Raw genomic sequence first — 14,168 nt, 5'->3', positions numbered from 1 at the left:
ACAAGATACCCGAATTTGGTTAAACTGCACCGCAAAATGTGGGAGTAGTTAGGAATCTAAATCGAAGGGGACAGACACTCACACAACTACAGTTTTATATATATAGATTTTACTTGGTGAGTGGCACATGTCATATACTGTTTTCATGTGACATATGTCACTTATGAGGTGGTATCAAAAAGTTCCCGAACTAGTTCTGTAGCATACCAACAGATGGCACCACACAGTTGCATATACAGTGAGGGCTAACAGTAACCTTCATGATGCAGTGTGCCAAGTAACATCATTGTGTTTACTTCACAAGTTGTGAAATTTGTGTTTTGGTGATCATGTGTATGCTGTAGTCTGTGATTTTCTCATGGATAGGGAACAAAGAACCAGCATGAAATTTTGTGTTAAACTTAGGAAGTCTGCTACAGAGACATCGAGCATGCTTTGGCAAGCTTATGGCAACAAGGCAAAGGGTCATACACAATGTTTTTAGTGGCACAGGTGCTCCAAAAGTGGAAGAACGTCCCTAGAAGGTGATGAGCAATCTGGAAAACCTGCCACAAGCATCACCCCCAGTAATATGGTTTTGTGCATCAAGAATTCATCACTCTAAAGCCAGACTGTCAACCAAGAGTTCTTCTGCGATGTTTTGAAGCATTTGAAGGAGGACATTTAGCAAAAACAATCGGATCTGTGGAGCGCAAAGAATTGGGTTCTTCACTGAGCTCTCCTCACTCATGACTTTCTCACCAAAAACGTGGTATCACTCCTACACCCAGCCTGTTAGCCAGATTCAGCACTATAGACTGCTATCTCTTCCTCAAAATGAAAATGCAGCTCAAAGGCCTCCATTTTAACACCTTTGTTGAAATCCAGAGTGAATCACAGAAGGTTTACTACTTACTTATGGAAAACAATTTCCAGACTAGATTCAAAAAGTAGCAGGAACACTGGGACCGGTGAATAGCTGTGCAAGGGTGACTATTTCAAAGGAGATGATGTTAAAACTTATTTTAACAGGAGTGGCTGTGTGGTAAGTAGCTTGCTTACCAACCACATGATTCCGGATTCAGTCCCACTGCGTGGTGCCTTGCGCAAGTGTCTTCTACTATAGCCTTGGGCAAACCAAAGCCTTGTGAGTGGATTTGGTAGATGGAAACTGAAAGAAGCCCGTCGTATATATGTATATATATATATATATATGTATATGTGTGTGTGTGTGCATTTGTGTGTCTGTGTTTGTCCCCCCAACATTGCTTGACAACCGATGCTGGTGTGTTTATGTCCCAGTAACTTAGCGGTTCAGCAAAAGAGACAGATAGAATAAGTACTAGGCTTACAAAGAATAAGTCCTGGGGTCTATTTACTCAACTAAAGGTGGTGCTCCAGCATGGCTGCAGTCAAATGACTGAAACAAGTAAAAGAATAAAAGAATAAAACGTAACTAGTCTGAGATGCCACCTTGTATACTCTTTAAAACAATTTTTATTGGCTATGCTTTCCATGTTTACTGGCCACTGGTGTGTTTTCATTACTGGGTATGTTCCTGGAAGAGGTATATTTAAAAAACAATTTATGTTTTTTATTTCTATTTAATTTGAAATCTAAAATTTTGGCATTCTTAATAACATTTATTACATAAATGTTTTCCTCTTTAATTTCCTTTCCACTACAACAGAAATCAGAAATATTTATGTCTGTGTCATTTATAGGAAAATTGAAAGTTTTTTTTTTTTTTCTTTTGCATTATTTTGAATATCCTCTAACACAAAAATCTTAAATTCATTTTTGGAACTTGGTGTTCTTGGTGTGGTTAATAGAATTTTCTTGAAATAATAGAAAAGTAACCAGCTGTAATAATAGAAAAGTAATAACATATGAAATATTCATTCTGATTGGAGTACTGAGTACTCTTTACTTATTTATTTATTTACATTTTGCTTATGTGCTTGTATATTTCATTTCTATGTGCAAGTATATATATATATATATATATAGAGAGAGAGATATATTTAGTCAATCCAAATAGACAAAGAACAAGCACAAAAAACAACAACCTGAGGACGTGGTACATGTAAAGTATTAGCAGATGATCAGGGAAGGAAAGAAAGGTGGTTTTACGTTTTGAGCCAAATACATGTATGTATGTATGTATGTATGTATGTATGTATGTATGTATGTATGTATGATGTATGTATGTATGTATGTATGCATGTATGTATGTATGTACGTATGTACGTATGTATGTATGTATGTATGCATGCATCAATCTATGTATATCTATCAACCAATCTATCAATCTATTTATTTTTCTATCAATATATATATTTTTACACACACACACACACACACACACACGTACATATGGAGGTAAGTGTAACCATCTTTTTCCAGTCTTTATATTTTTCCATCACCTTTTCTCTTTCCTTTATATTCTCTGATGAAGCACCAGTATCCAAAATATCCAAGATATCCTTCTTTTTAAGCATTAAACTAATACTGCATTTGTTAAAACTTTTCCATCCTGTACTGTCTTCTTTCTGTGTTCATTGTCAAATACATACGTAGTACACATGTAATTAGATACATTAGGATTCCTCCTTCTAGTTTTAACCAAACAAGTCAACTCACAAGATTATGAGGTTTGATTTTGGAGTTTTCCATTTTCCTAGAAGAATGTTTTGACTAGAACTAGAGGTCTGTTACTCCTAGTCATTTTACTGCATGCTCAGCCACAAATTCAAACATTTCTATGTTTCCTCTCACACTAATGCTGGATAATCATTGACTCTACATGGGATTCATCAATTTCTTTTATAGGATTTGTCTTTGTTCTGCTTAGTCTTTAGCAACCTAGTGAGGTGCTGGTTTAGTTACCAATGACCAAACTATGTAACAGGTGGCACTGGATCATTTGTTATTCATAGAACCAAACAGGAACCTGATATAAACCTAAAACCTGTGGTGATACTTCTGTCAGTTATCTTGGTCTTCTTTTGTTACTGAGACATTGTAACTGTATTCATATTGTACAAGAGTCTCTCTTGAGTAGTATTCATATAGCACAAGAGTCTCTCACAATATGCACTAGGACTTTCCAACATAACAAGCTCTTTATGCATTTCATACTCTTTTACACTTTACTCTTTTACTTGTTTCAGTCATTTGACTGTGGCCATGCTGGAGCACCGCCTTTAGTCGAACAAATCGACCCCGGGACTTGTTCTTTGTAAGCCTAGTACTTATTTTATCGGTCTCTTTTGCCGAACCACTAAGTGACGGGGACGTAAACACACCAGCATCGGTTGTCAAGCAATGCTAGGGGGACAAACACAGACACACAAACACACACACTTACACATATATATATATACATATATACGACAGGCTTCTTTCAGTTTCCGTCTACCAAATCCACTCACAAGGCATTGGTCAGCCCGGGGATAAAGCAGAAGACACTTGCCCAACATGCCACACAGTGGGACTGAACCCAGAACCATGTGGTTGGTTAGCAAGCTACTTACCACATAGCCACTCCTGCACCTTATGCTTTTCGTAACCAGTACTCTCTAATATTTCTGTAGTTGCACAAAACTAACATTATTCATACCAGTCTTTCAAAGTCCTTTGATAGTGGATATGCTGCACTGTATACAGAGTCAAAGAGGTGAAACTTGCACAATACATGGCATGATAAAGTGGCAGGGAGATGTCTTGAATTGGAGCTTTCTTATTAAAGAAAAGCACTTCTCACTCAAATATAGAGGTATACGTGTGTGTGGAAGTGGGTGTATTTGCACGAAACAGTAATATAGATTCATTACAGCCAACTTTGCCAGTCAGTTTCAACCACCTTGGCACTCATCAGAAGTGCTGGTAGGAAGAGTATGGACATGGCTGTTTGCCACTGGAGTTTAAGAAGTGTTACATCCAATTCATGGATGTTGTGATAAACAACATCCCACAAACCAAGCCCCTCTGTTGAGTGGAGTGCTAAGATTGTATTTTTCTTTTTTCCAAAACTCACATCTATGAAACCAATTGGTAAAACTGGTTGAAATGGAATCTATAGCACTGTAATGTATATGACGGTGGACTCTCCTGTCACAGACAATTTTGAGTGTTCATCTTCTGCTAAACAATCTCCATAAATGATTTGTTTATAGTGACCAAATATATGTGCTCTACATTAAGTTCACTCTCAATATCAAATCATTGTTGTCCAAACAGGTGCACAGTGTATCATGCATCAGGCATCGAAGTGATCACAGAGCAATGTGAGGTGAAGTGCTTTGCTCAAGAATGCAATGCACCACGGATCTAGGAATTGAAACTACAATTCAGGATCATGAGTGCAACACACTTACCTTAGGCCATGCACCTTCACTATATAAATATATATATATAATATATATATATATAATATATATATATATATATATATATATATATATATATATATATATATATATATATATATATATATATTATATATATATATATATACATATATATACATATATATACATATATATTAATATACCAAATGGAGAAATATGCAAGTGCTTGTTTGTTTGTTTTTTTCTTGACTCATTGATTCTTAGACAGCTGTATCTACAGAGTGCAAGAGGTATTTGAAGATGCTCAACTATCAATGTGTTACACCCTTCAAACCAATTAGGTTTTTAATTTCTTTCAGCTTTGCCAACCGCAACCCTCTCTCATGGCAGATAAAAATGTTAACACAAGAAAAGAAAAGACATGCAGTCATTGCTGCAATAAATGCAGAACACAGCAATTTAGAAATTGTAAACTTTCTAAATGCTGCAAGATTTTTCTACACAAAGTTTGGATGGAACTGAAAGCCTCTGGCAGGAATGTTTCAACTGTTTGAAAAGTATTTTTAAGTATTTTAAACATTTAGCCACTATAAGGACACCATAATTCATCCAATGAGTTCAAAGTATTATCGATAATGATCCCAGGAAATCAATGAGGACCATTGCCAAAGAGCTTCAGGTGTTTGAGAGGACTGTCAAATCTGTGTACACAAAGACGTTTGATGCAAGTTATATATACTGAAGAGAAGCTTGTTCATGTCTATAAAGATACTTAGAAACTGTTTGATCTATGCCAAGCAGTTACTTCACAAGATTAAAAACCATAGTGAACATTATATACTTTGGTTCTTCTCTGATGAGGAAAACTTTGACCAAGGCCGGAAGTCTAATAGTAGAAATGACAGATGGTTACTCACAAATTCTTCTGATGTTCCCACAGTGATGTACACTACATTTCGAATAAGTGTGATGGTTTTAGGAATGGTGATTTAGAAAGGTCATGTCATGCAGCCTCACATCATTTCACAGAGTCTTAGAATTAATACTGCAGAGATGTTTAGGGGCTGGAGACAGTTGTTATGCCTTGTATGGATGAAGTACTAAGTTGAAGGCCATATGTTTTTCAACAAGGCTTAGCACCTTCCTCTAAAACCCGTGTAACTCAAGAACGGATATCAGACAATCATTATGATCATGTAACACCAAACTTGTGGCCTCCAAACTCATAAGATTTAAATCCTATGAATTACTGCATTTAAAGCATTGATGAAAGGAAGACTAATTCACATTCTTATCACTCCATAGCTTCATTAAAGGCCACCAATGTCCATGAGGTGTCCAAAATGAATAAGGACCATTTAGTGCAAATATGTCAATGACTCCAAGACTATACTGGAGCAGTCGTTGGAGTAAAGAGGAATTCATAGAATAGCATTATAAGAAAGCTTATCAAGAACATGTGCACAAATTTTTATTAAAATACATTTGCTTTTTGCTAGATTAGAGTTGTTTTATTAAATTACCAAGTATATCTTCAACTACTTCTTATACCCTCTGTGTGCATGTATGTGTGTGACCTTTATACAGTACTTAAGATGTATAACCATATTTAAATTTCATGGAAATGCATCCTTCCCATTTCTTCAGGCACAATAAAAAAAAATTGTGTATGTATGTATAGTGTTCAGTAGCAATTTCAATCATAGAAAAATATAAAAGAATGAAGTGTAAATTGTGGCATATAAGCTGAAATTTTAAGTTTAAAAAATGTATCCAAAACTATGGTCCAATAGATGTATTGACTATAAACTAGAAACTTTTACCAGAGAATGGTAAACAAGTAGAACAGCTAGTCTAACACTTGCTGTGTGCTTACATAATGTAACTAAACCAGACTGCCAAAAATATTTCCTAGTAAAACTCATGTTTGGTAAACTTCTTTAATTCATTTATCATTGATTGTAATAAAATTTTTATAAAAATTCAGAATAAATAAATGCACACACTACACGATATGCTATTACAAACAGCTGATACCCAATAAATTATAATCAGAACAGCAGCAATGACAGACAGCAGCCAAATAACTATGATATGAGTGTCATTTGTGGTTTTTATGATAGCACAGCATTTTTAGTCTATGTTTTAGTTTCCTGTTGCAACACAAAATTATGCATCTTCATTCAGCAAAAAGGCCATACACTTTTAAAACTTCTACTTTCATCTGATTTGAGTACCAAACACTACTTTAGATAACTATATAGACATTTTTATAGTTTAAGTTGATCGAACTTTCTAAGTACCACACATTTGATAGCATATCAGGCATACAAGCTTATAAAATCACCTCAGTTTCGGGAGACCCTTTCACACCAGTAACTCTAACTCTGAATTTGTATGTATAAGATGCAAGTTGATTTTGTATGACATTTGGTAAGAGGAGTGCACACTATAAGACAGACTTTTGCCAATTCTTGTAGCACATTTATTCTTAGACAGCATTTTAAGAAATGCTGTTACTTCTAATTTTACTCCATCTTTTCATTTATCCCAAATTTCCTCGCTGCAGAATTGGTATTTGAATATTTCGTAAATGGAATTAATTTCAGTCTGTTCTGCTCTGAGTTACAGGCACTTTCTTGTACCTACTCTCACTCTCAGAAATGTAGTGAACTAATGATTGGCTTAATAAAAAAACATGTAACTATGATGCTATCATTCACACATTATATTGCTAATAACTATAAGTTTCCAAGGTGGCAAGCTAGTAGTAACATTGGCATGCCAGGCAAAATGCATAGCGGTATCTCATCTGTCTTTATGTTCAGTGTTCAAATTCCGCCAACTTTGCCTTTCATCCTTTCGGGATCAATAAATTAAGTACGAGTTGTGTACTGGGGTTGATCTAATTGACTGGCTCCTTCCCCAAAACTTTCGGGCCTTGTGCCTAAAGGAGAAAAGAATAGATATAAGTTTCTGTGTATATATATATATATATATATATTATATATATATATATATATATATATATATACGTAATATGTATATAAATGTCAAGCAATGTGAATGAGTGCTCAACACTGTATTGGTGGAGAAATATTCTTTATTTGTGTATAATAGCTACCATTGGTTTCATGTTAAGATAATATCATAATGTCTTAATTTTTCAAGCCAATCACATGGAGGAATGGTATTTTTGGTGTTTTAGTCCAAAATGGAGATGAACACCATTCCACCATGTGACTGGCTTGAAAAATTAAGATATTAAGATATTTTCTAAACATAAAACCAACGGTAGTCTAAATACACAAATAAAGTGTGTGTGTGTATATGCTTGTCTTCACGTATGTTTTTTATCCCTTACCACTGATTGACAACTGGTGTTGGTGTGTTTATGTTCTCATAACTTAGTGGCTCGGCAAAAGGGACTGACAAAATATGTACTAGGCTTTAAAAAATAAGTACTGGGGGTTGATTCATTCAACTAAAATATTTTGAGGTGGTGCCCCAGAATGGTCGCAGTCTAATAATTGAAACAAGTAAAAGGTATGTTTGGGGGTATGTGTGTGTGTGTGTGCATATATGTATGTATATATATACATGCACACATATATATATATACATACCTGCACATATGTGTGTTTGCATATCTGAGTGCGTATGTGTATAATCATATGCACACATGCACACTCTCACATATACAAATACACATATGTATGTATATATCACATACAATTCACAAACACATCATATACTATACTGACATGTTATAATTTCTGTGTTTCAAACCTATTATTAAAGGTATGTGGGGAAGAGGGCAAAGGAGCTTACCATTCTTTGTAGGAAATAATTTTTATCTAATTTTCCTTGCTGCTTTTACTGGATATATTTTTAGATTATAAAAATTGCTATTATATCTTTGACAATAAAAGATAACTGTTCTCTGTTCTGTTGTTCCAGTGTAATTTGCTTACACTGATTATTTCTGACTACACCTTTCTACTTCCCATTTATTTGAAGGTGTTATGGGAATCAGAGAATCAAAAGCAGTTCATCTGATAAGAAAGACACATGTACTTTCTATTGTGAAGAAGGTTCTTTGGTATACAAGCAATTACTCTTGTAACTTTGGCAGTTGTTTCCATTGTTTCAAAATATCTTTCTGAGTGATTGATTTCTATGTTTAGAGGAGCAATTAAAATTTCTATTTTGTCTTATAATTGCAAAGCAAATACTGCTTCATTTAGTGTTTATAGGACAAGTTTTAACAAATGTGTGTGTGTGTGTGTGTGTGTGTGTGTGTGTGTGTGTGTCTGTGTGTGTGTCTCTGTGTGTGTGTGTGTGTGTGTCTGTGTGTCTGTGTGTCTGTGTGTGTGTGTGTGTGTGTGTGTGTGTGTGTGTGTGTGTGTGTGTGTGTGTGTGTGTTGTGCCAGCAACCCTCTTCAGCAAGTACAACTACTGGGTGTGATGGATAAATTATCACCATTTTATATTTCTAATTTCATGCATGCACATTGTTTATTTTTGATTTTGTTGACTATACAGAATAGTAGGGTCAGTTGGGCACCATCTGTGAGAAAAACAGCACCATGATACAATTCACTCTGTCAGAAATTTGGAAACGACATGTTGTACTGCTTGGCATTTGAGCCAGAAGCTCCAGTACAAACATTTCAGAGTGTTTGGCTGTCAATCTGAGGACAGTGCAGAGGATTTGGAAAGAGTCAGATGTGTCTAATGGTGATTATGAAGGTAAGGCAGATCGGAAAACTCACTCTGATCATTCTGATAAGAAAAATCTCCTGAATTTGTTGGTAGGATCCAGGCCATGATTGACAACGATCCCTCCAAGTCAATCAGGTCCCTTGCCAGGAACACAGGAGTGTTTGAGTTTCTTATCAGGCAGTTAGTGCATGAAGACATTCAGTATTCCTCATACGAGACGAGAAAGAGACAATTTTTGTCCCAAGCCATCACAGACAAGAGGAAAGACCAGAGTATGAAGCTTTTGAACAAACTCAAGCATCTTCTCCGACTGAATATGCTTTTGTTTTTCTCAGACGAGAAAAATTTCTGCCAGGTTCAGATGATGAACACACAGAACAACCATTGGCTTGTTGTATCCCCAGAACATGTACTTAAAGTGATAAAAATCAAATATCTAATCAACATCATGGTGTTTGGAGTGATCGCTAGTGATGGCAACGGTATGGCTCCATTCATCTTCCTACATGGCCTCAGACTCAGCACGGAGGCTTACACCAAGTACCTGAAGAAGGTAATGCTGTCCTGGGTCAAGAGGGTGGCTGCTGGAAGAACCTATGTCTGGCAACAGGACTCTGCACCCTGCCACACAAGCAGGAGAACCCAGTCATGGCTGTCAGACAATTTCTGCAACCATATCACTCTTAACATCTGGCCACCTAACACCCGAGACTGCAACCTCCATATGTGTGGAGTGCAGTTGAGTGAGAGACCAACAAAATTTCTTGTCACACCAAAGATGAACTGAAAGCAAGGATTATGGCAGCATTCACCAACTTAAACTAGAAGAACTGCAGGAGATTCTGAAGTCGTCTGGAGGCCGTGGTTGAAGCCAATGGCGATTTTATTGAATAAAATTTACTCTTTAGTATTTCAAGAAATTTTTATGTAATTTTGGTAAATATATCTGTTAAAATGAGATGTCAGTGTTATTTTCATTTTTGCATAATTTAGACAACAATTTATTCAGCGCACCCTGTATTTGCATGGTTGTATCATCAGTGACTAAACCAGTTCCCCCAACCAAGCTAATGTGCTGAGGAGGGTTGATAGAATGCAGCAGGACAAAAATCATTTCCTGTCAAAAAGACACATGAACCTATTATAGGGTCAACAATTATCCAGCAATCATGCAAGGACATAGTAACACTCATTAAATGGAATGAGTATACTACAAAAACATCTTGGAATGATGGATCCCTATTCCAGATCCCTATTCCTTATTAGTAGGACTGTCCATATGATCCTTCAGGGTACATATAAGGTTTTCTGGAGTTCATGCAAGCAACTTAGTAAATTGGGTTGACGGAGAATATATTTCTAAGGGTCCATGAAAAAGTTTTGCTTTAGATGTATTTGTTGCAAGAAACAGCTAGGTTTCTTTTTCTAATATTTTACATAATTCATCCTACACAATTTACTCTTTACTCTTTATTACTCTTTCACATTTGACTGTGGCCATACTGGAACACCGTCTTTAGTCGAGCAAATCAACCCCAGGACTTATTCTTTGTAAGCCTAGAACTTATTATATAGGTCTCTCATGTCGAACTGCTAAGTTACAGGGACGTAAACACACCAGCATCGGTTGTCAAGCGATATGGGGGGACAAACACAGACACACAAACATACACACACACACATACATATATATACATATATACGATGGGCTTCTTTTAGTTTCCATCTACCAAATCCACTCACAAGGCTTTGGTTGGCCCGGGGCCATAGTAGAAGACACTTGCCCAAGGTGCCACGCCTTGAACTTGGAACCATATGGTTTGTAAGCAAACTACTTACCACACAGCCACTCCTACGCCTATGAAAAACGAAATGAGAATTTTGAAAGAAGAAGCCATAAAACTAGTTTTTAAACAATGAGAGGCTATGGGGGTCCAGCAGAATGGAATAATAATCAAAAGAATCCATAGATAAAAAAAAATTATTGAGAACCACTGGTCTAAGAGAATAACACTCTGATGTAATACCTGAGGTTCAGTCAGTGTCTGTCTATCTCAGCCATTACTGAACCACCAGGCAGAGAGCTGTTCAATCTGAAAAGTGAGTGAAGTTTTGTGCATACTTCACTTTTGGTAATCAATTTCTCTCACACAGGGATTTGTTGAAAAGCACACTAAGGTTAGTTCAAAGTCCTGTTGTAATAATGTCTAATGCAACATACAGGCTTGACTAGTCGGAGATATCTAATTACAAACCTGTATATTGCCAGCTTGGGGTATTGATGCCTTCTTTGTCAAACCATAGTGATAGACAGATTCAGTGATTAGATTCAATAACACCTCAAGTGATTGAGCAGCCCTTTTCCAAGGATAGAACTGCTTACTTGTTAATCAAGAATTACCTAGAAAAGGTAGTCTAAATAAAGCTTGCCTAATTCTGGAACTGCAGCAGGTAGTTGTCTTCGTTTTACAAGCTGTCATAGTAACATCGAAGAAAGTTATAATTTCCATGGAAGTAATCATATCTAGACATTAGTTAACTTCTACTATGCACATACATACATACACACACATTTGTTAAAACATGTCATTTCTGTGTTGTCTTCCTTTGATGCTCATTGCCTTAGCATATGTGTGCACTCATGTGTGTGTGTGTGTGTGCGTGTGTGTGTATGTGTGTGTGTGTGTGCATGTGTGTGTGTGTGTGTATGTAGGTCATCAGTAGTTCATATATACAAAAAAAAGCACATGCTAAAATATTAGAGCAGTAATATATGCTTTAAGACAGTGGTTTCCAACTTGATGGTCTGTGAAAGTAGTACTGGGGGTCCATGAACTAAATTCAAAATTTCATGAAAACAAATATATATATAAAATAATAGTTATCGCCATACTAATATGGCATTCTTATAAAAATAAGAAAAAAGCTGTCCGCTTATTAGCTCCATGAGGCCATCGCCTTAAGTTAGCTATTTGATACACAAACTGTATCCATATAACCTTCGAACAAGGGAGGTCAGTCGCTCCACACTACTTGACCTACTGGCTGGCTACGCTGCATTGAAAAGGGGCAATACCCCGAAACGCGTCTGTAGCTGCCGGTCAAGTAGTGTGGAGCGACTGACCTCCCTTGTTCGAAGGTTATATGGATACAGTTTGTGTATCAAATAGCTAACTTAAGGCGATGGCCTCATGGAGCTAATAAGCGGACAGTTTTTTTCTTATTTTTATAAGAATGCCATATTAGTATGCCGATAACTATTATTTTCCGGGAACGCTGCCGCTGTTCTCTTTTAGAGAGACTTAGTTATTTTAATATTTCTATTATTGAAAACAAGTGGATGTATTCCACCGAAACTAGGTAAATAAAACCATCGAACAGAGATTGTCGGAAGCGACACCTACTGGCTGGCTACGCTGCATTGAAAAGGGGCAATACCCCGAAACGCGTCTGTAGCTGCCGGTCAAGTAGTGTGGAGCGACTGACCTCCCTTGTTTGAAGGTTATATGGATACAGTTTGTGTATCAAATAGCTAACTTAAGGCGATGGCCTCATGGAGCTAATAAGCGGACAGCTTTTTTCTTATTTTTATAAGAATGCCATATTAGTATGGCGATAACTATTATTTTCCGGGAACGCTGCCGCTGTTCTCTTTTAGAGAGACTTAGTTATTTTAATATTTCTATTAAATATATATATATATATATATATATATATATATATACCGAAGTAAACACAAAAATGTGAAACAAGGTGGAAAAAAGAGTACTCAAATACCAGTGGTAGAGTAATATGCTTTATTTAAAAGCAGCAAAAAATTCAACAAAACCTGTTACTCTGAGTTTCACGTTCCCGTTCGTCGGAAAGTTTTTTGCTAGAAAATTGACATATCGGTTCTATTCTAGCAAAAAACTGTCCGACGAACAGGAACGTGAAACTCAGAGTAACAGGTTTTGTTGAATTTTCTGCTGCTTTTAAATAAAGTATATATATATATATATATATATATATTATATATATATATATACATATACACACACATACACATAAGGATAAGCATATCAAAAGGGCTCCATGGGAAAACTGCTGGGAACCACTGTGAAAAGTTTGGGTACCAATGCTTTAGGAAGTTGAAAGTTATGGCCAGTGATAGAGTCACCATAGCAATCAACTTTCTAAAAACACACACACACACACACACACATATATATATATATATATATATATATATATAGAATCTATCTTATATGGTATTTATTTCATTATATATATAATGAAATAAATACCATACATGATAGATTCTAGATTTGTTGAAATTATCTTTTTCCTGAACATCTTGCTTCCCTGGGCATGGACACATTAAAGTTCCGACATCTAGCAACTGACTTGGTATACATTCACAAGATTATCCACCATCTTTCCAACAACAACCTTGGGCACTCTTTTGAATGCTATGCATTTAACATTCCTGGACATACTTACAAATTCAAAAAAAAACAAATGACTGAAATAAGCAAAAGAATAGCAGAAAAAAAGCATATCAATGAAACTAGTTGGCTTGGCTTTGAAAGCTCTAATTCTTTTTTCATATTTTCGTTTTTCTCAGGTTATAAAATCCCAAAATGCAAGACAGTTGATGACTACCGAATTTCTATTGAAGCCCTACCACTGCAAGACACTCCCGAGTGCTTTGGTTTGCATGCTAATGCTGATATCACGTGAGAACATTTGTTATGTTATTGGGCAACTGGGTTCTTATGATGTTTGTGTTTGTAATTCATTCATTAGATTCTTGATTTGATAATTCTCATGGATGTGTCATCTTACTGCTTTCACTTTATGCAGCATCCTTATTTTCTGGTCATTTTCCTTTTTGTCTTAATTTCCAGGGTTTTTGTTTGTTTGTTTTTTTAATGTATAATTTTTAGCCCATAATGCTCAACCAGAAAGTATTTGGCTTCCTGGTTAGGGTATTTGGCTCACAATCATATGGTTGTGAGTTCAATTCCCAGTGGTGCATTATGTACTTGAGCAAGACACTTTATTTCACGTTGCCCAAGTCCACTCAAGCTGGCAAAAATGAGTAGTACCTATATTTCAAAGGGCCAGCCT

The 14,168-nt window shown here is 36.1% G+C and overlaps 1 protein-coding gene across 1 annotated transcript in view; it reads left to right on the top strand.

Moving 5' to 3' along the window:
• The window catches only part of LOC115215408 (dynein heavy chain 5, axonemal-like), a 401,219-nt gene that overhangs the window by 348,795 nt on the left and 38,256 nt on the right, over positions 1 to 14,168 (top strand). The window contains exon 79 of the mRNA XM_036505929.1: positions 13,663 to 13,774. Coding sequence (XP_036361822.1) covers positions 13,663 to 13,774 — 112 coding nt within the window. The remainder of the gene's footprint in view (positions 1 to 13,662; positions 13,775 to 14,168) is intronic.

Source organism: Octopus sinensis, linkage group LG9 (genome assembly GCF_006345805.1).
Source record: "Octopus sinensis linkage group LG9, ASM634580v1, whole genome shotgun sequence".
NCBI lineage: Eukaryota > Metazoa > Mollusca > Cephalopoda > Octopoda > Octopodidae > Octopus > Octopus sinensis.
The sequence above is the reverse complement of the archived record's forward strand: the minus strand, read 5'-3'. Positions and strand labels throughout refer to the sequence as shown.